The sequence below is a fragment of the Desarmillaria tabescens genome (genome assembly GCF_030435595.1).
Source record: "Desarmillaria tabescens strain CCBAS 213 chromosome Unknown EV420scaffold_30, whole genome shotgun sequence".
Lineage (NCBI taxonomy): Eukaryota > Fungi > Basidiomycota > Agaricomycetes > Agaricales > Physalacriaceae > Desarmillaria > Desarmillaria tabescens.
Genome location: NW_026848329.1, coordinates 298,183 through 319,706, shown reverse-complemented (window position 1 = coordinate 319,706; position 21,524 = coordinate 298,183). Strand labels below are relative to the sequence as shown.

The window sequence follows — 21,524 nt, the reverse complement described above, 5'->3', positions numbered from 1 at the left end:
TCCGGAAATATGATTTCACAGGGTGACATTGCGGTATTCACTGTTTTACACATTATTTGCTTCGGAATATTTTGAAAAAACGATGTTCACTCACATGAGATATATGAACTAGACGAAGATAAAGGAAGTACGTCGACTCCGCGTGATTTCGTAGTACGAGCGCAAGACAGGTTTGACAGCGAAACCCGAAGATCTGCGCCATAGTCAATAGGCATCGTCACCCCGCGGTCCATTTAGCTCAGTTTGGATACTGTGGGTAATAAGGAGAATGTTCGATGGCTGGCCGGCATATAATTACGTTTACACAGCATATAGTACTGAATTGACCGAGTGCACCAAGGAAAGAGGACTGCGGTTATTGATATCTTGTTGATATCGCAAAGACTCTTCAGTTGACGAAGGTAATTATTTAATGAAATCTCACCTTCTACAGAGGCACTGAAGAAGAAAAGACTTGGGTTCCGATCCGCGCTGTGGTGGTGACGTTTATCAAATCATAAAAAAACGTTATCCCATAATGAAAAACGACGTCTGAATGATCAGGTAGGCAGTCAGTGATCGCCTTGCAATCGCACAACGACAGCAGCTCTTTTTACCGGAATGTTCAAGAAAAAATGTTGCATTTCAGTAATACACGTAACACCAAAAACTTTGAGACTTAGCGATACTATAAGGTCCTGCCACCATTCTGCTTTGCGGACACGAGTAGCTCCGCTAGCGAGATGAAATGGGCGTGAATCATATACGCCTCATCCTTTGTCACACCCTCCTTCAAACATATTGCATCGACCTCCTCATCCCGGACAATTTTCGCGCTTGTCGCCAAGGAAATGCTTGCAGGAAGCTGAAGCTTGTCTGCAAACGTCGCAAGGGCAGAGCAAACCATCCTATGCGGTGCCTCGGGGAGCTTCCAAGCATGACGCTGACATACCTCAGAGCAATACGACACGCGCTTGCACCCACCGCAACCCTGGAACCTCCTCCCTAGACTCGTAAACGTCTCTGAGCATCCAGGCGACTGACACCGGTCACTGTTAGAAACCCGAATAACGGCGTCGCACGCAAGTCGGAACACGCTCTTCCCGCCCTCCTGCTCTTTTATCCTACGCGAATTATCGACGACGACCCAGTGGTAAACCTCCTTATCGTACGGAAGATGGAAGGTGTGGTGTAGCTGGGCGGTTATCTGCTTGATCCGGCTCAGGTTCATGTACACGGAATCGTTAAGCACCAGCGGAATGCCCCAAGTGGCATCGAACACCTTGCAGAGCACCTTAAGGAGAGTATGTGAATCTTTCCCCCAATGACTCTGCACACGACTCATATCCCCCTGGCGTATCATGATCAACGTGGTCATGTACACAGCATCGACCCCTCGTTCGAGAATATCCAGATACTTTTGCGCCTCAGGCGACTTCCAGTAGGGAACAGCCTTGAACAAATCGACATTCTTGTCGATTATCTCCATTGCTTGGGCGTTAAAGGAAGGGATAGAGTAAACGGAGCCGTTCAGAGTGCTGCCGGCTGTATTGTACAAGAGCGTGAATAAGAAGAACGACGGGATCGACTGGTACATGTATATCCACTGCCAGATCATTTGGACAGCCGTGTCCTGTCCGACCGTAGAATAGAGGGTATCGCGAGTGGTAGGCCACATGGGCTTGGTACCAGTGCGTTTCTCCCGGCGAACGCGTCTAGGGGTGTCATGATAGTAAGTGCTCTTCCCGGCCTGACCAGGATTACTGATGGCCAGCGTGATGATACAGGTCATGAGAAAAACGACCTCGGAGAAGCGGAATCGATCCTCAGGGCGGTCCTGATAGTTTGGAAGATTCCCTGCGTGAAAGCGAAAGGCGAGGTCGTGATGAGCGCATGAGGGCGTACAACACTGAAAGGACTTTTCGAGTGACCGAATTTCACTATGAGTTCGAGGGGTCATAAGGAATCGGAGGATAGGTGTCGAAGAGTGCGTGGTGTGAAGTACGAAGGTTCTTGATGGTGGGGACGTTGTTGATTGTACCGAGAGCACCGGTGTAGGTGACGGTACAGTATGTCGGGTGATGTGGATCAGTGAGGGAGTTGATGATGAAGTCGGCGACTGTATCTATAGAGTAGCGAGTACCGTCTTGGAAGAATATTTCGGTAGGTCATTATACTGTCAACGAGTCAGGGTTAGATTTGGAATGCCACAATTGCAATGATGATACTGACAGTTAGAGCTAAAGGGCTTCACTATATCTGTCGTATGGTTAAGGAAGCGATTGCGAGATATTGAGGTCGTGACGAGTTCCTCTAGTAGATATAGGAAATAGGCAAGGCTGATTCGGCATAACACGAGGCCTATCGGCCAAAAAGAAGAGAGAAAACGAGGCGCGAAGGTTTCTCGTATCGAGGCGGATCATCGACGTGACACCGACGAGACGTAAAAGGATTGCCACGTCTTTCTTCAGCTTCTATTGAAACTTTTTTTGAAAGTTCCCAGAGGAAACAGTAGAGAGAAAGCTTCCTGAAAAATTCGAATGTGACATCCGCCACGGAAGGGGTGTCCAAATTACCATGTTGATTCTTACACACACTTCCACAAGAGCAATGTTCCGCCTAGGGGTAATTCGTAAACTTAAATCAAGCCCGACTAGAATTGGTAACGCTATTGAGGCGAAGTATGACAGTACTTAGCCTAAGGTTTCGGTTAAGACTGCGAAATCTGGTGAGGAGAGGCAGAGCATACCGTTATCATTCTCGATGGGCTTCGACCCATGTAGAAGATGGAAGCATATAGGCTATTTCACTCGTGCAAGTCTTCTTTTTCTAGAAGGTTGTCAGCATCACTTTCCTCCCAAAGTACGAATCGGACACAAACCTTGGAGATAGACCCTGCTTGCTCGAGTCAGCCATCCCCCGCATACTGATTTCCGTCTGCCACATTTCTATGACTATAGAAGGAATACTGAGTATTCCAGCCATATGGACATTGTCGGATTTCTCCGCTCCTTAGCTTTTTGGACATCGCCAAAGCTTCTATCCTATCGATATCGTTTGTGAATCGCGATTGCCTACGATTGGAATGATGTGTCGGTCGATGCCATGATTGGCGATTCCCCGACGAAACTAGGCATATATAGGGAATATGGGGATGGGCGGAGGCATCGACCCAGATCAGATGCTAGCGAGGTGCACATGGCAGGAAAAAAGCGAATTATTCCGCGACCTGGACACGATCGGGTTAAGAATCTTTGTAAAAAGTGTATCTCAAAGGCCCTGATGACACGGAACTCTGCGTAGAAGCCGGTACAAGGACCGTCGAATCAAATCCCAGGGCTCTTGTTTTCACATCCACGGTAGTAGGGAGGCGTCCTACAGTATCGAGTCTTCCAGGAGTAGTCCAACGCATGCGCGGCCTCTTCTGTCCAGCAGAATCCCATCGACAAATGCCTTCTTCGCGATGCAAAAACAAAGTCTGATGGAAGTTAAGAATAAGCATGCGAATAGTGAAAGGCGGTCGTGATGGACTCACCTTTGATAGCGTTCGGGTGCAGCCTGGAGTGAAAGGGCGGTGATCGTTTGATATACGCATAAATCACCAATCATTTCTGATGAACAAAGATATCAGGTTTCGAGTAGCTACTGGTGTAAAGTCGCAACACACCTTAAAGAGTGCAGCTTGAGGGCGATGTGCTAGTTGCGCGGTACCACCCCATCCAACTGACCCATGGCATTTGCAGAAGAAGAGCAAAGATGATAGTAGACGGGATGAAAGATGCGATTGAAAGACTAGCCGAAGCATGGCGCCCTTTGGCACTCAATGGTTGATCCGTACGTGTATCAGCAAGCCAAGGGCGGGGGTACGACAAATGAGGGCTACATCTGATAAATTATTTACTTTCAGAGGGCAGATCATCGGCTACGAAGGTCAGGTTAGTTCTTGAAGCACATATAGTCAGGGCAGTACACCCGTACCGTGACTACAACCCAGTTGTATGTGCCCTATACTCCACAGTATCATCGGCTAACCCAGAAAAACATCACCCTGTCATGTTTACCCACAAAATAAAGGACTAGGAAGACCATTAGACCATGCTTTCCGATATATACTTAGGGGAAAGTGGTTACCTGGCATTCAACATACAACAGACGAGGACCAGCAGCCTAGATTATACCACAGCGTTGATAGCGACAGAAAGGGATACTAAGACGGTCAAAACTGAATGTCATAATATCAGAATTCCGTACGATTATCGTGTCAAGGAAGAAACACACCATTGCGCCTCAGCATTTTCTTCGCGAAACAATTATCCCGCGTCCTATACAGTCAAGTGACTCCATTTAGATCGAATTTAGCTGTATTTTAAAATTGCGATTCCTCGGTGACTCGAGGCCATCGCAAACGGAGGTGCATTGGAATGAGTGAACGGTCTCATCGACATGATGAAGGAACAAAAGCAACCTGCGGTAACTAAAAGAAGCATTTGATAGCCGGTGCCATAATCGGTCCGAAGAAATTTGGACCCAAATTCGGCGGATCCGGATTATTTGGATTCTTGGAGAAATAATAGGAAATAGTAACGTTAGCGACTAATGACAAAGAGAAATCGTTGAAGACCGAATCATTATCCGGGTATTGGATTATCTACTTGGAAATGCATCTGATCTCAATGAGCGACAATCTACAGGTAGGTGCAAACCTTTAAATTACCAAAGTGATTATCCATAGAGATTGAACTTCTACATATTACTCCCTCGCCGTACCAGTGAGGAGATTGTGATCTCACTCCTGCATCTCAACATAATTCGCGGGGAATAAACCCACGTCGCCTCCAGGTCCCTTTCCATTCCACCAGTCTTCTGACGCAGGCTCGATCTCAGTAATCCTATCGCCCTCCTTAAAAGTGAGCTCATTGTCCTCTGCGGCATCATAATCGTATAAAGCAATGGCTGTGATTCCTTCGTCCGCCGCAGGAGGCGGGGGAGGGCGCGGTGGTGGAGAGGGAGCGGTCACAGGCGCAGCCTCCTGTTCTACGATCTGAACGTAATTTGCGGGGAACATCCCCTGTCTTGCCTCCCGGTCCAACACCAGCTCCACCAACCTTCGTCAAGCTCTTCGATTTGTTCGATGAGCTCTCCCTCGAGGAGAGTCATTTCGTTGTCTTCAGTCGCCTGGTGAAAGTATTAATTATTATGGAAGCTCGAAGAAGGTAAGTCCATACCTCATACTCGTACAGTACGACGGCACATATACCCTGGCCTTGTGCGGCAGCTGCTTCGGGTTCAGGGTTCAGGTTCAGGCTCCGGTTCGGATACAGCGAGGGATTGCATCTAGCGACAATTAGGAATTTCTTTCGGAAAAGTAGAGACAACTTACTTGTGCCACTGGTGGAGGCGGAGGTGGAGGCGGCGGTGGGGGTGGAGGTGGTGGCGCTGCTGTTTCTTCAATGCTTTGCATAGGTGCTGGCGGTGGAGGGGGTGGAGGAGGAGAGGGAGGCTGCATAACATGAAATCAACGAAAAGACCACAGTAGCAGAACAAAGCAACGTGCAGGTGGAGGCGGGGCAGTTTCTTCCTCTTCCACTGCTGCCGCTACCATCGGAGGCGGAGGCGGTGGCGGTGGTGGTGGTGGTGGAGGAGGAGGTGCCTAGGAAATCGATCATGTCAGCAACGAAAAGTAATACGGAGGGACTGGGAGTATACCGCTGCTTCTTCCGGCTCTGGTTCGGATTCAGGTTCGGGTTCGCGGGCAGCTACGGCAGCAGCGGCACCTAAACCAATGGCAGCGCCTCCCACAGTGGCGGCAGCAGGTTCCAACACCAAACCTCCGGGCTGGTGAAGGGGAGGGAATATTAGCTTGAGCAGCCAAACTTCTGCTCTCTTCCTCCTCCCTCTGTTTCTTCGCTAGAGCCTGTCTCTCCGACCATGTCAATCCCTTTTTCACTGGCGTAACTCTCTGCGGTTCTTCCTGCTGCTGGAACCGGCCTTCGAACGGGTTCTTCAGCTTCCTGGGTGCGGGTAGGGAGACCGGTGTATAAGCCGTTCCAACAGGTGCAATGAGATCGTCTTCCGTAGGTTTGGTAGGAGTTATTGAAACCGGAACGGAAGCAGTGGAGGGTGTCGGGCGTGGTGCGGTTGGTAGGACCGGTGGACGCGACGCTGCAGGTGGTGGTGGTGGCGGCGACGGCGCTGCTGCAACAGGGGTTTCTTCAGGCCATGCGTCTGCCGGAGCTGGTCCTTTGCTAGCAGGTGCCGTACGTCCGTAGAGCGACGCTGCAGAGGCAGTTGCCGGTTTTGACGCGCCAAATACCGGTCTAGTAGCAGTAGGAAGAGACGGTCTTGAAGTAGCAGCAGAAGGCGATGGTGCAGGTTTCGTCGCCTTGAGTGCAGCAATATCGACCTTTCCTACCGGGGTATAACTGGACCCCACCGGCGCTATCGGCTCGTACTTCCTAGGAGCTTCCTTCTGAGCAGTGTACCTTGCACCTGAGGCCGCCTCGACGCGTTTCATGATAAGTTCTGGAGTCACGTCTTCCTGTATTTTTCGTGAGTATCAGGTCGCTTCTGAGAACAGCGTGTACGCACCTCATTCCGAGCGCTTAGTACAACATGAGCACCATGCAGCAATTGCCGCCCTACGGCACTCGAATGGGTATGGAAAAGCCCCTTCTTCGCCTCTGGAACACCATCACCGCACCAGTTTATCTGAACGTACTTGGGAAGATTGCTCTACAGACGTTCACCAGTCAGCTTCAATCAAAATGAAGGGAGAATCGCAAGCGTACGTTGGGATCCTACTACCCGGGCAAAGGCGTACTGTATTCTCCCATCACTGAACTCTTCCTCGAGCTCTTCAAGTCCACCATCGCCTGTGGCCTGCACCTTGAGGTCATTCGAACCAGCCTCGTACGTGTATATTACCCAGTCTTTGTTGGGCCCGTTAAGGACATCCAGATAAGCGGTCTTGAGAGCTCCGCTTGATAGGTTAATTTGCAAGCGACATCGCTGCCTAGCCGCGTCGTGCTCGAAGGGCTGCTGCGATTGTGATGGATGATGTCGGAAAGGGCTGAATGTGGCAGTGCCACCTTTGTTTCTTGTCATACGGCAGATGCCGATCCTTCCTTTTCCGGAACTCACCTCCAGCGGAAATTTGGCGGAAATACAACATGGTTAGCATCTAGGGTCCTTCGTCAAAGATTTTCTGAACTAAATTCTGCCATACATAATTCCCTGACATATTTGTACTCGCAACCTCGACCATGCTTCATGATCTCTGGAGGAAGGCAAAATAATCCAGGATTCTTGGACCATGCCTCAGGCCCGTAGAGCGACTAACTCCCCCATCATTCATTGGGTATCATCTTATCTTGGATTGTCTGTACTCATTTACTCCTACAGGCGCTGTCTTCTGACATTGGTCTCATGGAGAATATCTATTGGACTCCCAACTTGAATGGGCGAATTAAGTCATTGACAATGCATTCGGAACTACCTATCTCTATCTGACTCTAACTATGTTATCCTTCTTCTTATCCATTCTCATTTAAATGGGTATGCTTTCTTGCACAACAAAATCCCGCTTCTGGTTTGACTGGATCTTTCCTTTATTTCACAGTCAGCACACCTCATTAAAGCTGCCATCTTTTCCTAACTATCGCAAGTTCCTAAAATGAAATCATCGATATCGTGGCTTCGAGACCTTCTGCTCTCCCCCCTTTGAATAACAGCTCAAATCTGATTACACCAGAGACAAGTGTGGGCTTCTCCTTGTCTGGCAGACGTCGTACGCTCTGCCAGTTACTATCTTTCCCTTGAGATTCTCTTCTGTATTGTCTGTGGAACCATTGACACCACCAACTACGACATCCTAGGCGACCTAGGTCATATGTAACCTAGAGAAAACGGCTGCAAGCATACCACCGCCATGCAACTAATCCAGTAACTTCCTTGTTGCTTCTCAGCCTCTCGCCTACTTACGGCTCAAGTCTCATCGAAACTGCAATTAATACAAAGATCCATAATCGTCTGCTGTACCCAATTATCGCTGATGGTGCAGATCACTCGCTGTCCATTAATTCTAGACCCATTTGATGACACTTGTCGCATCTTTAGTGTCATAGTTCGGTGGTACTGGCATCTAGATGGAAATGTCAAGCCACCATTCAAGATCATCTATGCATATCCAATCAATTTAATGACTGATCGCTACCAATGGCACAGACGACACCCATTGTTTTGAGCAATTTGATAATTTGCTGCATCCTCAGTGTCTTAGTTCGGTGGCATCTGGATGGCAAATTCAAATCACCATTCAAAAACATCAATGAACCGACCAATGATCATTAATATTTTCCACAATAGGGTAGAATCAGCCTGAGACAAGAAAGATAATAGAAACTTGTTCTGCTGCCTCGATTGGGGTGGCATTTACAGAGTATTGTTACGATCACATGCACCACAGATGTAGACTCACCATGATATAAAAATTGTTCGACCTCATGGATATTCCAATAAGCCACTCTCTGACCTTCTCTCACGTACTGCTGTGCAGTTCCAAATATCTATTCATTGAGTTTCCAGTTCATTTCCCACCCAGGCTGATTTTCTCTCCATTCAGGAAGGCCAAGTCTAGAATCACTAAGATGCAGGTATTTGGCAGCAATGTAGGCAGTCTTCACACTCTGTATTTTCCAGTCACTCATGTGTAGGATTGTTTGTAGATGCACGAGGTGTCTGGACCAATGTGCCGGAAGAGAAATCAAACGATCGTAGATCCAAATGTAGGTGGCCAAATGTTCATGTTCGGTAACGTGCCAAGGCCCGAGTGTAGTTCTAGGTTAGTCCCTTCATCCTCCACATTAACACAAGTCTGATATCATTGATCACCTCAAGATTCCAATTTCCCATCAATGTCAACTGATCCTAGACTTCGTTTTAGATGTGCATATCTTAGGTATGACAAGCATTTCAAAAAGACAAGGGAAGGCGTATCCCATGCTGCGATGCATGCATGATACTTCGATGGGCTTGTCTGCCCACTCAAGATGTGCAAGTTTACAGCAGCAGACATGCCACATTTGTATTCACATGTGAAAAGCTCGGAACATAAAGACTTTGAGAGCATGTTCATGTGTCCCGGCTGCTTCAGAATCTATTATTGTAAAGAAAGCCTCGATTCTCATTTGGGAAGGTGTCGTTTCATGGAGCGGCCTTCTCCTTATTACTCTTCTGCTTAGGGATGCGTGCCATCACCGTATTGTATGGTTTTCGGTAACCGTTATATGGAATACGGACCGAAGCTGAATGCATCCCAGTGGCCATTTGTACGGTACAGCGTACGGTTGTTCCATCACCATCAAGACCTCTCACAGACGGCCGTACAACGTTGTAATACAGCTTATATTTTAACTTACTTTTGACTCAGCCAAGAGCCTTTTTTAGGGCAACTCTATGACACAAAATAGCCATCATTCAATTTCATAGCTTTACTAACTCACTCTTTTAGCTGTCTTATCAGTTTTTCATACACAATCAAGACAATATGTGTGACTTTATTTTAATTCCTGGATATTTCTAGCCCTGCTCAATGCGGCATAGCTGATTATGAGACCAGGTGCATTTTACAGATTTTTGGCAGTCTTAAAGGCATCTGACTCACTTCTTTATGAGCAAATCAATTTCATACTCAGGTGCACAGTCGTCAATGACTGTAGACGGCTGTAAGGTACCCGTACCAACGCCGACAAGGCATTCAAACAGACCATACAACACGGTATATGGATAGTTCCATGACTGTCTGGGACAATGGCTTTACGGCCGTATACTGTATACAGTACGGTGCGCATCCTTACTTCTGCTGCTTAGATTGTTTCTCACCTGTTTTTTTAGATACCATGATATTCATGCCTGATTTAATGTATTTTTTCTTTCTAGTGTTTCCTGTTATGATTACCCCCAATTTTATGTCTGATTATCCTCTGGAAGGAATCTTTACTTGATTAGGACATGTCGCACATCTTACTGCTGAGTAAATAATAACTAAGTAAGGCTGGCAAGCAGCAAGACCCGCTACCTTGTCACAGACAGACAGAAACGGCCGATAAGTCAAGATAGTAGTGAATTTCATAGTTCAATAGTACATACAGATTCAATATATAATTTTTTTTACTGCCAGTGATGGCAATTGCTTACTGAATGACACTGCACAACATCAGTGGAGGGTACATGTTGAATATGAAGAGACTCACATAGCATCCAAGAACGTGTTCATGTTGGGATTGAAGTGAACCTTGTAACTGGGCTGGATGCCATGTACAAGGTGATCTAGTATGTGTTTGAGCCTTTTCTCTCGGTGGTTGGGAGAGAAGCAAGCACTTTTGGGGTGGAGAGGATCATAGTGGAGGGCACCCAAGTGGTTGTTGTATGAATTGTACACACGTACGGTAACGTTTGGGTGATTGGGAGAGGGTGTTTTTCTATTCAATTTACATGTTAGTATCATAATACAATGAATAGAAACAGAAACTCACGTGATAGTGCAAGTCATCATCTGAAATCCTTCGCCCTCCAAAGCCTGCTGCTTGCGACTCAGAGCATCGATCAAACCATCCAGCCCTCCACGCATGAAGGGGACCTCGGCACTCCACTGGTTGTAGACATAAGCCAAGAGCAACATTTGAGCTAGAGAAGGTGTAAATACAAGTTATTGAAGGTGAAGGCAGGTACTGTACCAAGGTGATGATTGTAAAGAAGAAGGCTTGATCAGGTATGCTTAGTCATCACTGAGCTGTTCTGAGAGACCGGAAGACTCGGTGCAAGTAATATGAGGCAACCAAGCAGCTCACTGCAGAACATAGAATGAAGGAAAGTATGCACAAATGTTAGCTGCATGTAAACATGATCAACAGGTCATTACCTGAATATTACACACGGGGATTCTCTGAAGTACTGTAATGAGGGACGTCAGTTTCTGAAGGAGGGGGACATTGGATGATCAGAAATATATGCACCTCTAAGGGAACAGCGTGTTAGCAGTTGAGGTCAGATATCAGGACCTTCGAACGGCCCATGATAAAACCAAGGGAGCACCATCCTGCCGGAGGAAAGCAGAAGGCAAGGTCGACATCGTTAGCACGAACATGATCGACATGGACACATTCGCTTAACCATAAGATGCAAATGTTGTGTATTGGTTTTCCTGCTAAATACACAATGGGAGCACTCACAGGGGCGGCTTGCGACTGATACAAGCAATGGTCTCCGAGGTATGTTCAAAATGCACGTGAACAGAAAAGTGAAAGCGACAAAAGTATTTCCATAGTGCAAGACTATCAATATATACACAACCTAACAAATGTATAAGCATTGGACAGAACGGATAATAAGAAAGGGTACTCATGCACACACTATATAAAGGACACACTCAGACCGGTCTTCAGCAAGGATTCCCAGCTGGGTGTTACAGGGGAATGAACCTTCAAGGGATTGGAGCGGTGTAAGGTCAGCTTGGAAATTGTTGCACACCCGAGAGCTCGACATCGGGACTTCGACATATGGCATATATACACGATATCCACATCTTTCTGAAGATCCCAGCATAAGAACGTGATATCAACCAACCGCAGAAGAAACTTGGGATTGGATTGTAGCTCGCCAAATAGGCAAGTGCAGAAGAATGGGAGAGTGAGATGAAGTGACTCAACATTAGGAAGATGGCGTAGTAGTCCAATTGACACATTATCATGGAAATCAAAATTATGCACAGAGTCGGTATAGGAAATTTCAAATGTCATAATACCATAATTCGGTCACGATATGTGAATTATTATGGTTTTACCCCTATTTTCCTTATCTTATCTTATCCTTATCCCTTGGAACCCCAGACCTGCCTATCTTATCTTTCGGACCCATGATACTCCACTGGCACACTCTTTTACCCGTTTACCCGGATGCCATCACCCCAGTTCACAGCTGCCACCCCCAGATGACCAGCGACCCGCATGTGCCATCATGCTTCTCTCGATGGCATCATGCTTCTTAGTAGTTGGACGAGAGTCGACCGCCAGTCAAGGGCGGTCTACGGGATGCAGCCTATTCAGATGGAGTCCCACGCAGATGCAGGTGATATGCACTCTTTACTCTCATTCGTTGGGAGCACACTTCTTTTAGTGTCCTCCCTCCTCATTCGTTGAAAGATGCACTTCTCATTGCACATGCCCTTGTAGATACTATTCTTAGTACGAGACTAACATGTATTTAAGCTAGCCTATGCTGTGGCCTTAGACCCCAGCTTTGGCTAAGGTTATATACTCCTAACTCTTACAAGCTCCTTGCTTTCACTATAAAGTGATGCCTAATTTCTTGCAATCTACCAACACCTCTCTAACACTGAATCACCGAACACGAGTGACAGGATAGAGACCAGCCTTGGTTCAGATTAGAGTTAGTGCTTAACAATTAGCCAAAGCTTGCCCTTACTACCCTTACCGTTGTCAATGGTAACTGTACCGCTTCAAGGCAGTCACTGTTATACTTCCAAAGAAAAGAAACCTTCAGCCCGTTATTTAAAATGGCACCCATCGTACCCCAAGATCATAAACACTCGTTGTGGTACAATGAACTTTATGCCGCTCACCCCCTCAGACCGCACTGCCATTATCTTCGGAAGTATCTTCAGTATCTTGACACTAGTAACTGCAGTCACAGTTCTTCATATCCTCTGACCAACCCGATGCCAAAGAGCACTGACCCCTGGAAGAGGGAGAGTACACGGACTCAATGGCTCATCAACAGGAACCTCACAAACAACAAGCACCGTCTGGCTCCGGTCCCTCACACCATGGCCAAGGGGGGAGCGAGATGCACTTTGACACCCCTTACCCAACAGAGAAGAGCAAGCCCCCATGCTTGAGCTTCAGGGCGAGGATCACCGAGATGGTGAAGGCAAAGAATCCTTTCAGGAAGAAGAGCTTGGACGACTCGGCATCCCTCCAGATGATGGAGACAACTGAGTCGACCCCAGATTTACCACCGGGTACTGGACCAACACGGATGGATCCTGGGATGACACGACATGGGGCGACAACAATGACTCCAGGGAGCCATCCATCACCTCTACAGAGTTATCCGCAGCTGTCCCAGGGTTCGACGATGATGGAGAGCGTCTCTACCAGAGAGGAACGAGTGGATTCTACAATGACATATTCAATCGAATCGTCCATGGATGAACCAGGTGAAGAACCACCTTTGAAGAAGGTGAAAACCCATTCCTCCCTACCCGGGGACCAGGAGACATACGGGGAGTGGACGACGCAGGAGGACATCGAAGAGATGAATCTCCGGAGCCAGAGTGGCATGATGCCCCAACCTCCCTCTCGTCATACACCCCTGATGGAACTTACAGAGTTGAAGGACCCCCTTCATGGTGGGACAACAACTCTGTCCATGAGTCAGACTTCATTTGGCCCTCCCCCCAACCTGAATCTGAGGTCCTCCCTAGGACCATCATCACCATTGCCGACCTCAGAGATTTTGCCGAGCCACGCTTTGCCCACATCTCAGAGACTTCCACCAATGACGCCATCAAAGACGGACCTGATGACATCATACTCAGATGAGCCAAGGACATCGTATTCACCGAGTACTCTGACAGTAATAATGAGGAGCTCCCAGAATACTACACCCACCCAGGATCCCTGTTTAGTCAGGGACAGTGGGTTATCTTCCCAGGAGACACCCCTGAGGGAGACAGAATCCTCGACTGGTTTGCTGGAGACCAACCCTTTCTGGACCCTATCATCCTCCCGAACTGCATCCCGAGGGAGCTTGACCAGACCCCCCATCCATACCCCTACTGCAACTGTTCCATCTGCCAATGTCTCAGGACCTTGGCCACCGATGAGTATGAGGGAGCAGAACCCCCCATCAAGCTCGAGCCCTTCCTTGCTCCAGAAGGAGGGTTCCTACCTGATGGATACTATGGCTTTCTCCCACTCCGAGGCCTATGGCCCTGGGTCTGGAGATGTGAAGATGCCCTGGAGATCTGGGATGAGTACTACAGATATGCCAGGGGTGTTTGGGACTGGAACGATGACTGGGATGCAGGATATGGGATATTCTCCCAATACCAGATCATTGGTTTTCCACCCGACCATGACAACAGGTCAGACCCCTGGACCTGAACCAGAATGGTCATCGACCAGCGGCTCGAGGAGGATGGGGCCAGCTGCCCCCCCAGTAGAAGCCTCTCCTATGACCCACCCAAGTTCATCCAAGGCTCAAGCACAGGGGCTCACGGACTGACAAATATATGATCTAACATGGCAGCAAATGTTAGAATGGACCAGCAGACGATTGCGGTACAATGTAGATTGGACCACGTCTGACCAAGGTCAAGCATATAAAGCTGCAGAATTGGGTTCCACACTGGAAGACGGGATACTTCGTACCAAAACCTGGTATCATGCCACCATTGACTGGAACCAAATACACCCCGACCAACCCATAGCACCAGGACGGCACTACGGTGAAGAGTCATTCCCTGACCTAGGGATAGTAGGCCCAGAAAACCTGATCCCTGACATGGCCTGGTCACCATCCAACACCTTGGGGATAACTGCTGCAGGAGCAGGGGGAAAGTTCCATGCCCGAAGTATGGGTGGAGACCCCTTGCAATCAGTGCCAACAGGAGAAACAGGTGGACCAGCACCTGCTGCTCCTGGAGGAGGTGGTGGTGGTCCAGGAGGACCAGGAGGAGGTGGAGGAGGACCTCCACCCATACCACCTCAACCCCCAGCACAACCGCTGTCACCCCATAGTGATCAAAACCTTCGATCACTACCCTGACCTGTTAACCCTCTGCTACCACCTGATCTGCTGAATGGATGGGTTATTCCTGATGGACAACCCAACCCCTGGGGAAACATGAAATGAACGCTGATAGAGGTCCCTGACAAATTCCATGGGAAGGCCAGTGACCTGGATCGCTTCTTTAATCACTGCGAATACTACTTCGAGGTCTTTGCCCAATACTTTGCACTTAATGAAGCGTATGGGTATGGCCCAAGCCGAGTAGTTTTCGCAGCCCACCAGTTTGGTGGGGAAGTGATGACCTGGTGGGTCCACCAGCAACGACACTACAAGGACCTACACAGCAGGAGGCATTGCCTCCCCTCCTGGGAAACCTTCCAGAAAAATGTCCGAACACGTTTCCGAGAGGTAGCAGAGGTTCAGATCAAGAGGATGCAATGGAAGAAACTGCAGCAATCACAGTTCAAGACGGCCATCGAATTCTTCGAGAGGTTCGAACAACTGGCCGTGGAAGCTGAACGCTTCCACAATGACGAGGAAATGGAGGAAGTCGTCACCCTTGCAATCCGGCCCAATATCAAGCAGATTATTATGGGCGGAGACAATATGCAGCCTACCACCTACTGGGAGTGGAGGCACAGGGTCCTACAAATGGACGAGAACTATCGAGTTGATCTCACCCAAGGTGGGAAGTATCCCAGTGGGACTGCTGGTTCCAAGCCCAGAACAGCAGGGGGCTCTTCGAGTGGCTCGAAGAGCAGAAGGGACGCCACTGGATTCACCTACAGCAGTGAAGGCAAACCTATGGACATCGATCGTCTCAAAAGAGAAAAGCGATGTTTCCGGTGCAGACACACTGGAAACCAGGGGTGGGACAATAAGTGCCCACCTGACAAGTCGAAGTGGCTGAAGTTTCCGAAGAAAAAGCCATTGACTTTTGCAACCTGTCTCCGAGCCATTCTAGCAGAAATAGAGGAAGAAGACCTCACTAGCTCAACAGAGATTGAGGAAATAAAAGAGACGCCAGTGTAGGACTCTGCGATTCTACTTCGTCGGCTAGGGTTTATCATGGTGTGCCTTATGACATGAATATTCATGCTTATGCTGTATCTGTAGATACTTGTAACAATACATCGCATTCATCTCGCACTATGAAGGAATTGCAAACCAAGAACAGTGTATCAGGGGATTACCACCATCCAACAGGCAATGAACCCCAAGGGTCGGGCACGAAAGAGTCGGACCCGACTAGCAGCTCGAGACCATACCAGTGCGGGACGGATCTTGATCAGTCGATTGAGGATCCAGAAGCAACTCTCGATCATTCGATCAAGAACCTGGAACGAATTCTCGATCAATGGATCAAGAGTCCAGGCATGACCAGGAACGAAGCCCAGGATCGACAGGGCTCCTTGTGCCTGTCCCCTCTGCCCAATGCTTGCATAAAAGTGGGAGGGGGACCCTTGAGTTTGCCCCTTAACAGCATACACAGGATTTCCGCTGCTTTAACTAGCAATGAACCCCACCAGCCAAGTCCTAGTGCTGGTGGTACCTGCTGTGTCCAAGCCACTGCAAATACCCCTTTGAGGTGCACGTACGATGCAGAGGAGCCTACCGGTTCAACAGGTGACCAAGGGTGGAACCTTGGGGGTGTGACATCATTGTTCCCTGCAGGTGACATCCACCATACGGGAGGTCAAAACAAGGACTATGTAGTCCAACTCCCGGAAAAGTCATGAATAGTGACAGTGGATCCAGACGATGGTGAACTGGCATCTCCTCTGTGCATCAAGGTTCCCCAACGACAGACCACTTCGGTGATGGTGAGGTCAGGGAGTCCAGGCGAGCCTAGGGATGAAGCCCAGGGCTGGTGGAGCCCAGCGGACCCAATGGCGGACTGTTGTAAAGCCTCTGGAGATAACCCAGCACCACACGTGGACCCAAGTAGAAAGGATAACCCAGGAATGGCCACCTCTATCATAGAGGACACTAGCCGAAAAAGCTCAATTGCCCACAAGGAACAAGTGGGTTGAACAGGGAAGAGAGACTCCCCCTTTCAGGTACATCTCCCCTTCAAGGATAGCACTGATGGCAGGGAAAATCCTAGTTATTTAAAGAGTTTATGGAACTCTCCAAAATACAGTGAAGTCCCAACTAACCCAAGTGGGTGTCTGCACTGAGGCGAAAGGGAACTGACCGGTTGCACGGTCATAGGAGCAGGGCCTTTGCAGCCTATGAACTGCGATGATGAGAGGAAGACCCCGATACCGCCAGCATCGGTGGAGTACTCTCTGGACTCCCAATGGCTGAAGCCCTTCGGAGCCGCCTGGACTCAGCGAGCTATGCGACTCACCAAGACTCTGGGAGAGAAGATGTCACTTCTCAAACAGTGGGTCCACCCTCGATGACAAACGGAGGTGGATGAGCCACTAGCTACTGACTTGGAACACCAAGTTGGGGAATCCTATCTGGACGAATACCGAAAGCTGGAACACATGGACCAGCTTATCAAACCACCCCAATATGTCCGAGGAATGAAGGGGCAAAATATCACAATCACCCTACAACTGGAAACCTTTGATACTGTGGCCCATCACTCCGTGAAGGCCCTGATTGACAGTGGCTGTACCAGAAGTGCTATTGACCAACAGTGGACCCGTGATCATGGTATTATCACACATAAAGCGGCTCACCCCACTCCAGTCTATAACACAGATGGTACTCACAACAAAGGTGGCAACATCACCGAATTCGCTGAAGTCCAACTCAAAATCAGAGACCACAGCGAGCGTATTGAATTAGCAGTCATTGACCTAGGAACCACACCCATCTTCCTAGGACATGACTGGCTACAAAGGCACAACCCACTTATTGACTGGAACATGGGCTTAGTAACTTTAGCATGCTGTGATTGCCGCAAAATACCATTCCATCTCCCAGACGAAGATCCAGAACAGCAGTGGGGAACTGAAGTCGAGGATGGAGATACCATCCTCATCATAGACTTTGAGGAAGCCTTTCACATACAAGTGGTGGGACATAAAGCCAATGACTTAGCAGCCAAGGCCAATGAGGGCAAAAAGATAAAATTGTTCAAGGAGATTGTCCCTGAACATTATCGAGACTTCATCGATGTCTTCACCAAGGAAAACTTTGATGAACTCCCCCCTCGCAAGCCTTGGGATCATGCCATTGAGCTGATTCCCAATGCCAATGCCAGCTTGGACTGCAAGATATACCCCTTGAACCCAAGGGAGCAAGAGGAGCTGGACAAATTCCTGGATGAGAACCTAGCCACTGGCTGAATTCGACCCTCCAAGTCCCCAATGGCATCTCCCTTTTTCTTTGTTAAGAAAAAGGATGGAAAGTTGCAGCCCGTACAAGACTACCACAAGCTTAATGAAATAACCATCAAAAACCGCTATCCTTTACCGCTTATCTCTGATCTTATGGATAAGCTCAAGGACGTGAGGTATTTCACTAAGCTGGATGTCCGCTGGGGATACAATAACGTTCGAATCAAAAAAGGGGACGAGTTCAAAGCTGCATTCCACACTAACTGGGGGCTCTATGAACCGATGGTTATGTTCTTTGGATTAACCAATTCACCAGCCACATTCCAATGGATGATGAATGATATCTTTAAAGATCTCATTACTCAGGGAAAAGTCACCATTTATTTGGATGACATCCTCATCTTCACCAAGGACAAGGTGGAACACCAAAGAATTGTGTGGAAAGTCCTAAAGATTCTGCGAAAGAACAAACTGTTCTTGAAGGCAGAAAAATGCGAATTTGAGGTACTCAAGACCGAGTACCTTGGAGTCATCATCAGCGAGGGATCCATTAGAATGGACCCAATTAAAATTGCTGGTATCATGGACTGGCCAACGCCCTCCAAGAAGCAGGAACTACAGTCATTCCTAGAGTTCACCAATTTCTATCGACAATTTATCTGGCATTATAGCGCAATCGTCAAACCAACGACGAAACTTACAGGGAAGGTCCCCTGGACATGGGGAAAGGAACAACAAGAGGCGTTGGAGGAACTCAAATGCCAATTCGCAACAGGAGTCATTTTGGCAATGCCAAACGACTACAACAAGTTTCGCATGGAGGCGGACTCCAGTGAAGGAGCAATCAGGGCCATCCTGTCTCAGGAACAGGAAGGAAAATGGTGCCCGATCACATTCCTATCAAAATCTCTTTCCGTGATGGAACGGAACTACAAGATTTATGATAAGGAATTGCTAGCAATAATGATCGCCTTGGAAGAATGGCGACATTACCTTATGGGTGCCCATCAAGATTTCGAAATCTGGATGGATCACTCAAACCTGCAATACTTCCGCAAACCCCAAAAACTCAACCGCAGACAAGCGCGGTGGGTTACTGAACTAGCAGAATACCATTTCACACTCAACCACAAGCCAGGAGCATCCAATAGGAAGGCCGACCTTCTAAGCTGGTGGGCCGACCATGACCAGGGCAAGAAGGACAATGACGATATTGTCCTCTTGAAGCCAGAATTCTTCCATGCCTTAATAGTGCCAGCAGAGGAGGAAATTCATGGCAAAATTCGAAGAGCGACAAGCGATCACCAATGGTGGGACCGAGGGATTGCTTTGAGCCTCAACCACGAGAAGAGGGTCATTGAGAAAGACAACCTGCTATTCTACGATGGACGTATCTATGTTCCCCATGACCACACCCTACGGGGAGAACTCATCTCCCATCACCATGACCATGTCTCCGCAGGACACCCGGGCATCGAAAAAACCAGAGCATTAGTCTTAAGGGACTACTGGTGGCCCAAAATGCGAATGGACGTGGAAACTTACATCCAAGGATGCGAGGCGTGTCAAAGGACGAAAACTGATATGCAGCAGAAAGCAGCTCTGCTACATCCCAATGCTGTACCATCTCAACCCTGGGAACACATCTCAGTCGACATGATTACTGGATTTCCTGAATCCAAAGGCTACGACGTGGTATTAGTCGTTGTAGACCGATTCTCGAAATACATTGTGCTAATTCCATGCACAAAGGAACTCTCATCAAGTGGATGGGCCAAAATCCTACGTGACGAGATCATTTGCTGATTTGGAGTCACCCCCTCCAAAGTCATCTCCGACCGAGGACCCCAATTCATGTCGAAATTCATCACTGAGCTATACGCAATGATGAATATTCAAGGAAATCCATCAATGGCCTATCACCCTCAGACAGATGGACAAATGGAGCGGGTTAACCAAGAACTCAAAAAATACCTTCAAGTCTTCGTTAACCACAAACAGGACAACTGGAGCGAATGGCTGCAATGGACAGCATTCGCTCACAACAACCGCCAACACTCTGCAATGGGCTTTTCCCCCATCAAAATCGTCTTTAGATGAGATGGGGACATTCGTCCAACCACGGTGAGGCAGTCGGAAACACCATCGGTAACTGACTTCATCGAAAGCCTCCAGAGAGTATGCAAGCAAGCGGAAGACTCTCTGAATAAAGCCGTCAGAGTTATGAGAAAGGCTTATGACAAACACACTCGCCCTGCACAGGAGTACCAACCAGGAGATAAAGTCTGGTTGGACTCAACCAACCTTCACCTCCCCCAACCAGCAAAAAAGCTAGGCAACAAACATGTCGGCCCCTTTGAAGTAGTTTCCAAAAAGGGGCCCTCCACATACGAACTAAAGCTGCTGCCAGGATGGAAGATCCACAACAAGTTCAATGAACGATACCTAACTCTGTATGTCCCCCCGGAGTTTTCCAACCAGGAAAAACCTCCGCCACCCAAACCGGAGCTCGTGGAAGGCGAAGAAGAATATGAAGTAGAGGAACTACTTCAGGACCGCAACCGTGTCGTCGGTCAAGGACATAGCTGGAGGACCATAACAGAATATTTGGTCAAATGGAAGGGATACCCAGTGGAGGAAGCTACCTGGGTCAAGAGGAGCAATCTCGCCCATGCCAAAGAACTCATCAAACAATACGAGGACAAGGAAGACCGCATAGAGGATCACAATTTGCGACACTTGGGGAAGGAAGGGGGATGTATAACCATATCATCTCCTGGCCCTTCGACCGAGAGCTCAACACTCTTTCCAGTCAGGAATCATACCGATCCATTATCCTCCAACGAGCAGGGCTTTTATTCATCGGACATGGATGAAGACGTCTTTGAAGACGAGTGTTCTGAGTCTCCTCTAATGACTCAGACCAACTCCAGCTTCCCTCAAGAAGAACGGGGCATGTCTACTTGGGAACAAACCAAGAACTACAAATGGGATAGGGAATCTACTAACTCCCTCGACTCAAGGAGTAAGTACATCTAAAGGACTGTCGGGATGACAGTCTTAGTCAGGGGGTATTATTATGGTTTTACCCCTATTTTCCTTATCTTATCTTATCCTTATCTCTCGGAACCCCGGACCTGCCTATCTTATCTCTCAGACCCATGATATTCCACCAGCACACTCCTTACCCACTTACCCGGTTGCTGTCACCCCAGTTCATCACTGCTGCTCCCAGGTGACCAATGACCCACATGCGCCATCATGCTTCTCTTGATGGCATCATGCTTCTTAGTAGTTGAACGAGAGTCGACCGCCAGTCAAGGGCGGTCTACGGGATGCAGCCTATTCAGATGGAGTCCTGCACAGATGCAGGTGATATGTGCTCTTTACTCTCATTCATCAGGAGTACACTTCTTTTAGTGTCCTCACTCCTCATTC

The 21,524-nt window shown here is 48.3% G+C and overlaps 3 protein-coding genes across 3 annotated transcripts; all 3 read right to left on the bottom strand.

The window, feature by feature from the left end:
* Positions 1–667: 667 nt before the first annotated feature.
* Positions 668–2,964, bottom strand: EV420DRAFT_1482094 (uncharacterized protein; the record flags this gene model as incomplete). Its single annotated transcript, XM_060469855.1, has 5 exons — positions 668–1,836; positions 1,985–2,125; positions 2,212–2,318; positions 2,575–2,598; positions 2,861–2,964. 5 exons carry the CDS (start codon positions 2,962–2,964, stop codon positions 668–670), a joined length of 1,545 nt encoding a protein of 514 aa, XP_060328131.1.
* A 1,801-nt stretch (positions 2,965–4,765) lies between these two features.
* EV420DRAFT_1645651 (uncharacterized protein) lies at positions 4,766–7,150 on the bottom strand (the record flags this gene model as incomplete). Its single annotated transcript, XM_060477808.1, has 10 exons — positions 4,766–5,013; positions 5,085–5,154; positions 5,205–5,333; positions 5,360–5,479; positions 5,522–5,629; positions 5,686–5,753; positions 5,803–6,517; positions 6,568–6,711; positions 6,781–7,067; positions 7,120–7,150. 10 exons carry the CDS (start codon positions 7,148–7,150, stop codon positions 4,766–4,768), a joined length of 1,920 nt encoding a protein of 639 aa, XP_060328130.1.
* Positions 7,151–10,169: 3,019 nt separating this feature from the next.
* EV420DRAFT_1482092 (uncharacterized protein) lies at positions 10,170–11,107 on the bottom strand (the record flags this gene model as incomplete). Its single annotated transcript, XM_060469854.1, has 6 exons — positions 10,170–10,182; positions 10,230–10,282; positions 10,424–10,457; positions 10,512–10,662; positions 10,913–10,929; positions 11,037–11,107. 6 exons carry the CDS (start codon positions 11,105–11,107, stop codon positions 10,170–10,172), a joined length of 339 nt encoding a protein of 112 aa, XP_060328129.1.
* Between the last annotated feature and the right edge of the window lie 10,417 nt (positions 11,108–21,524).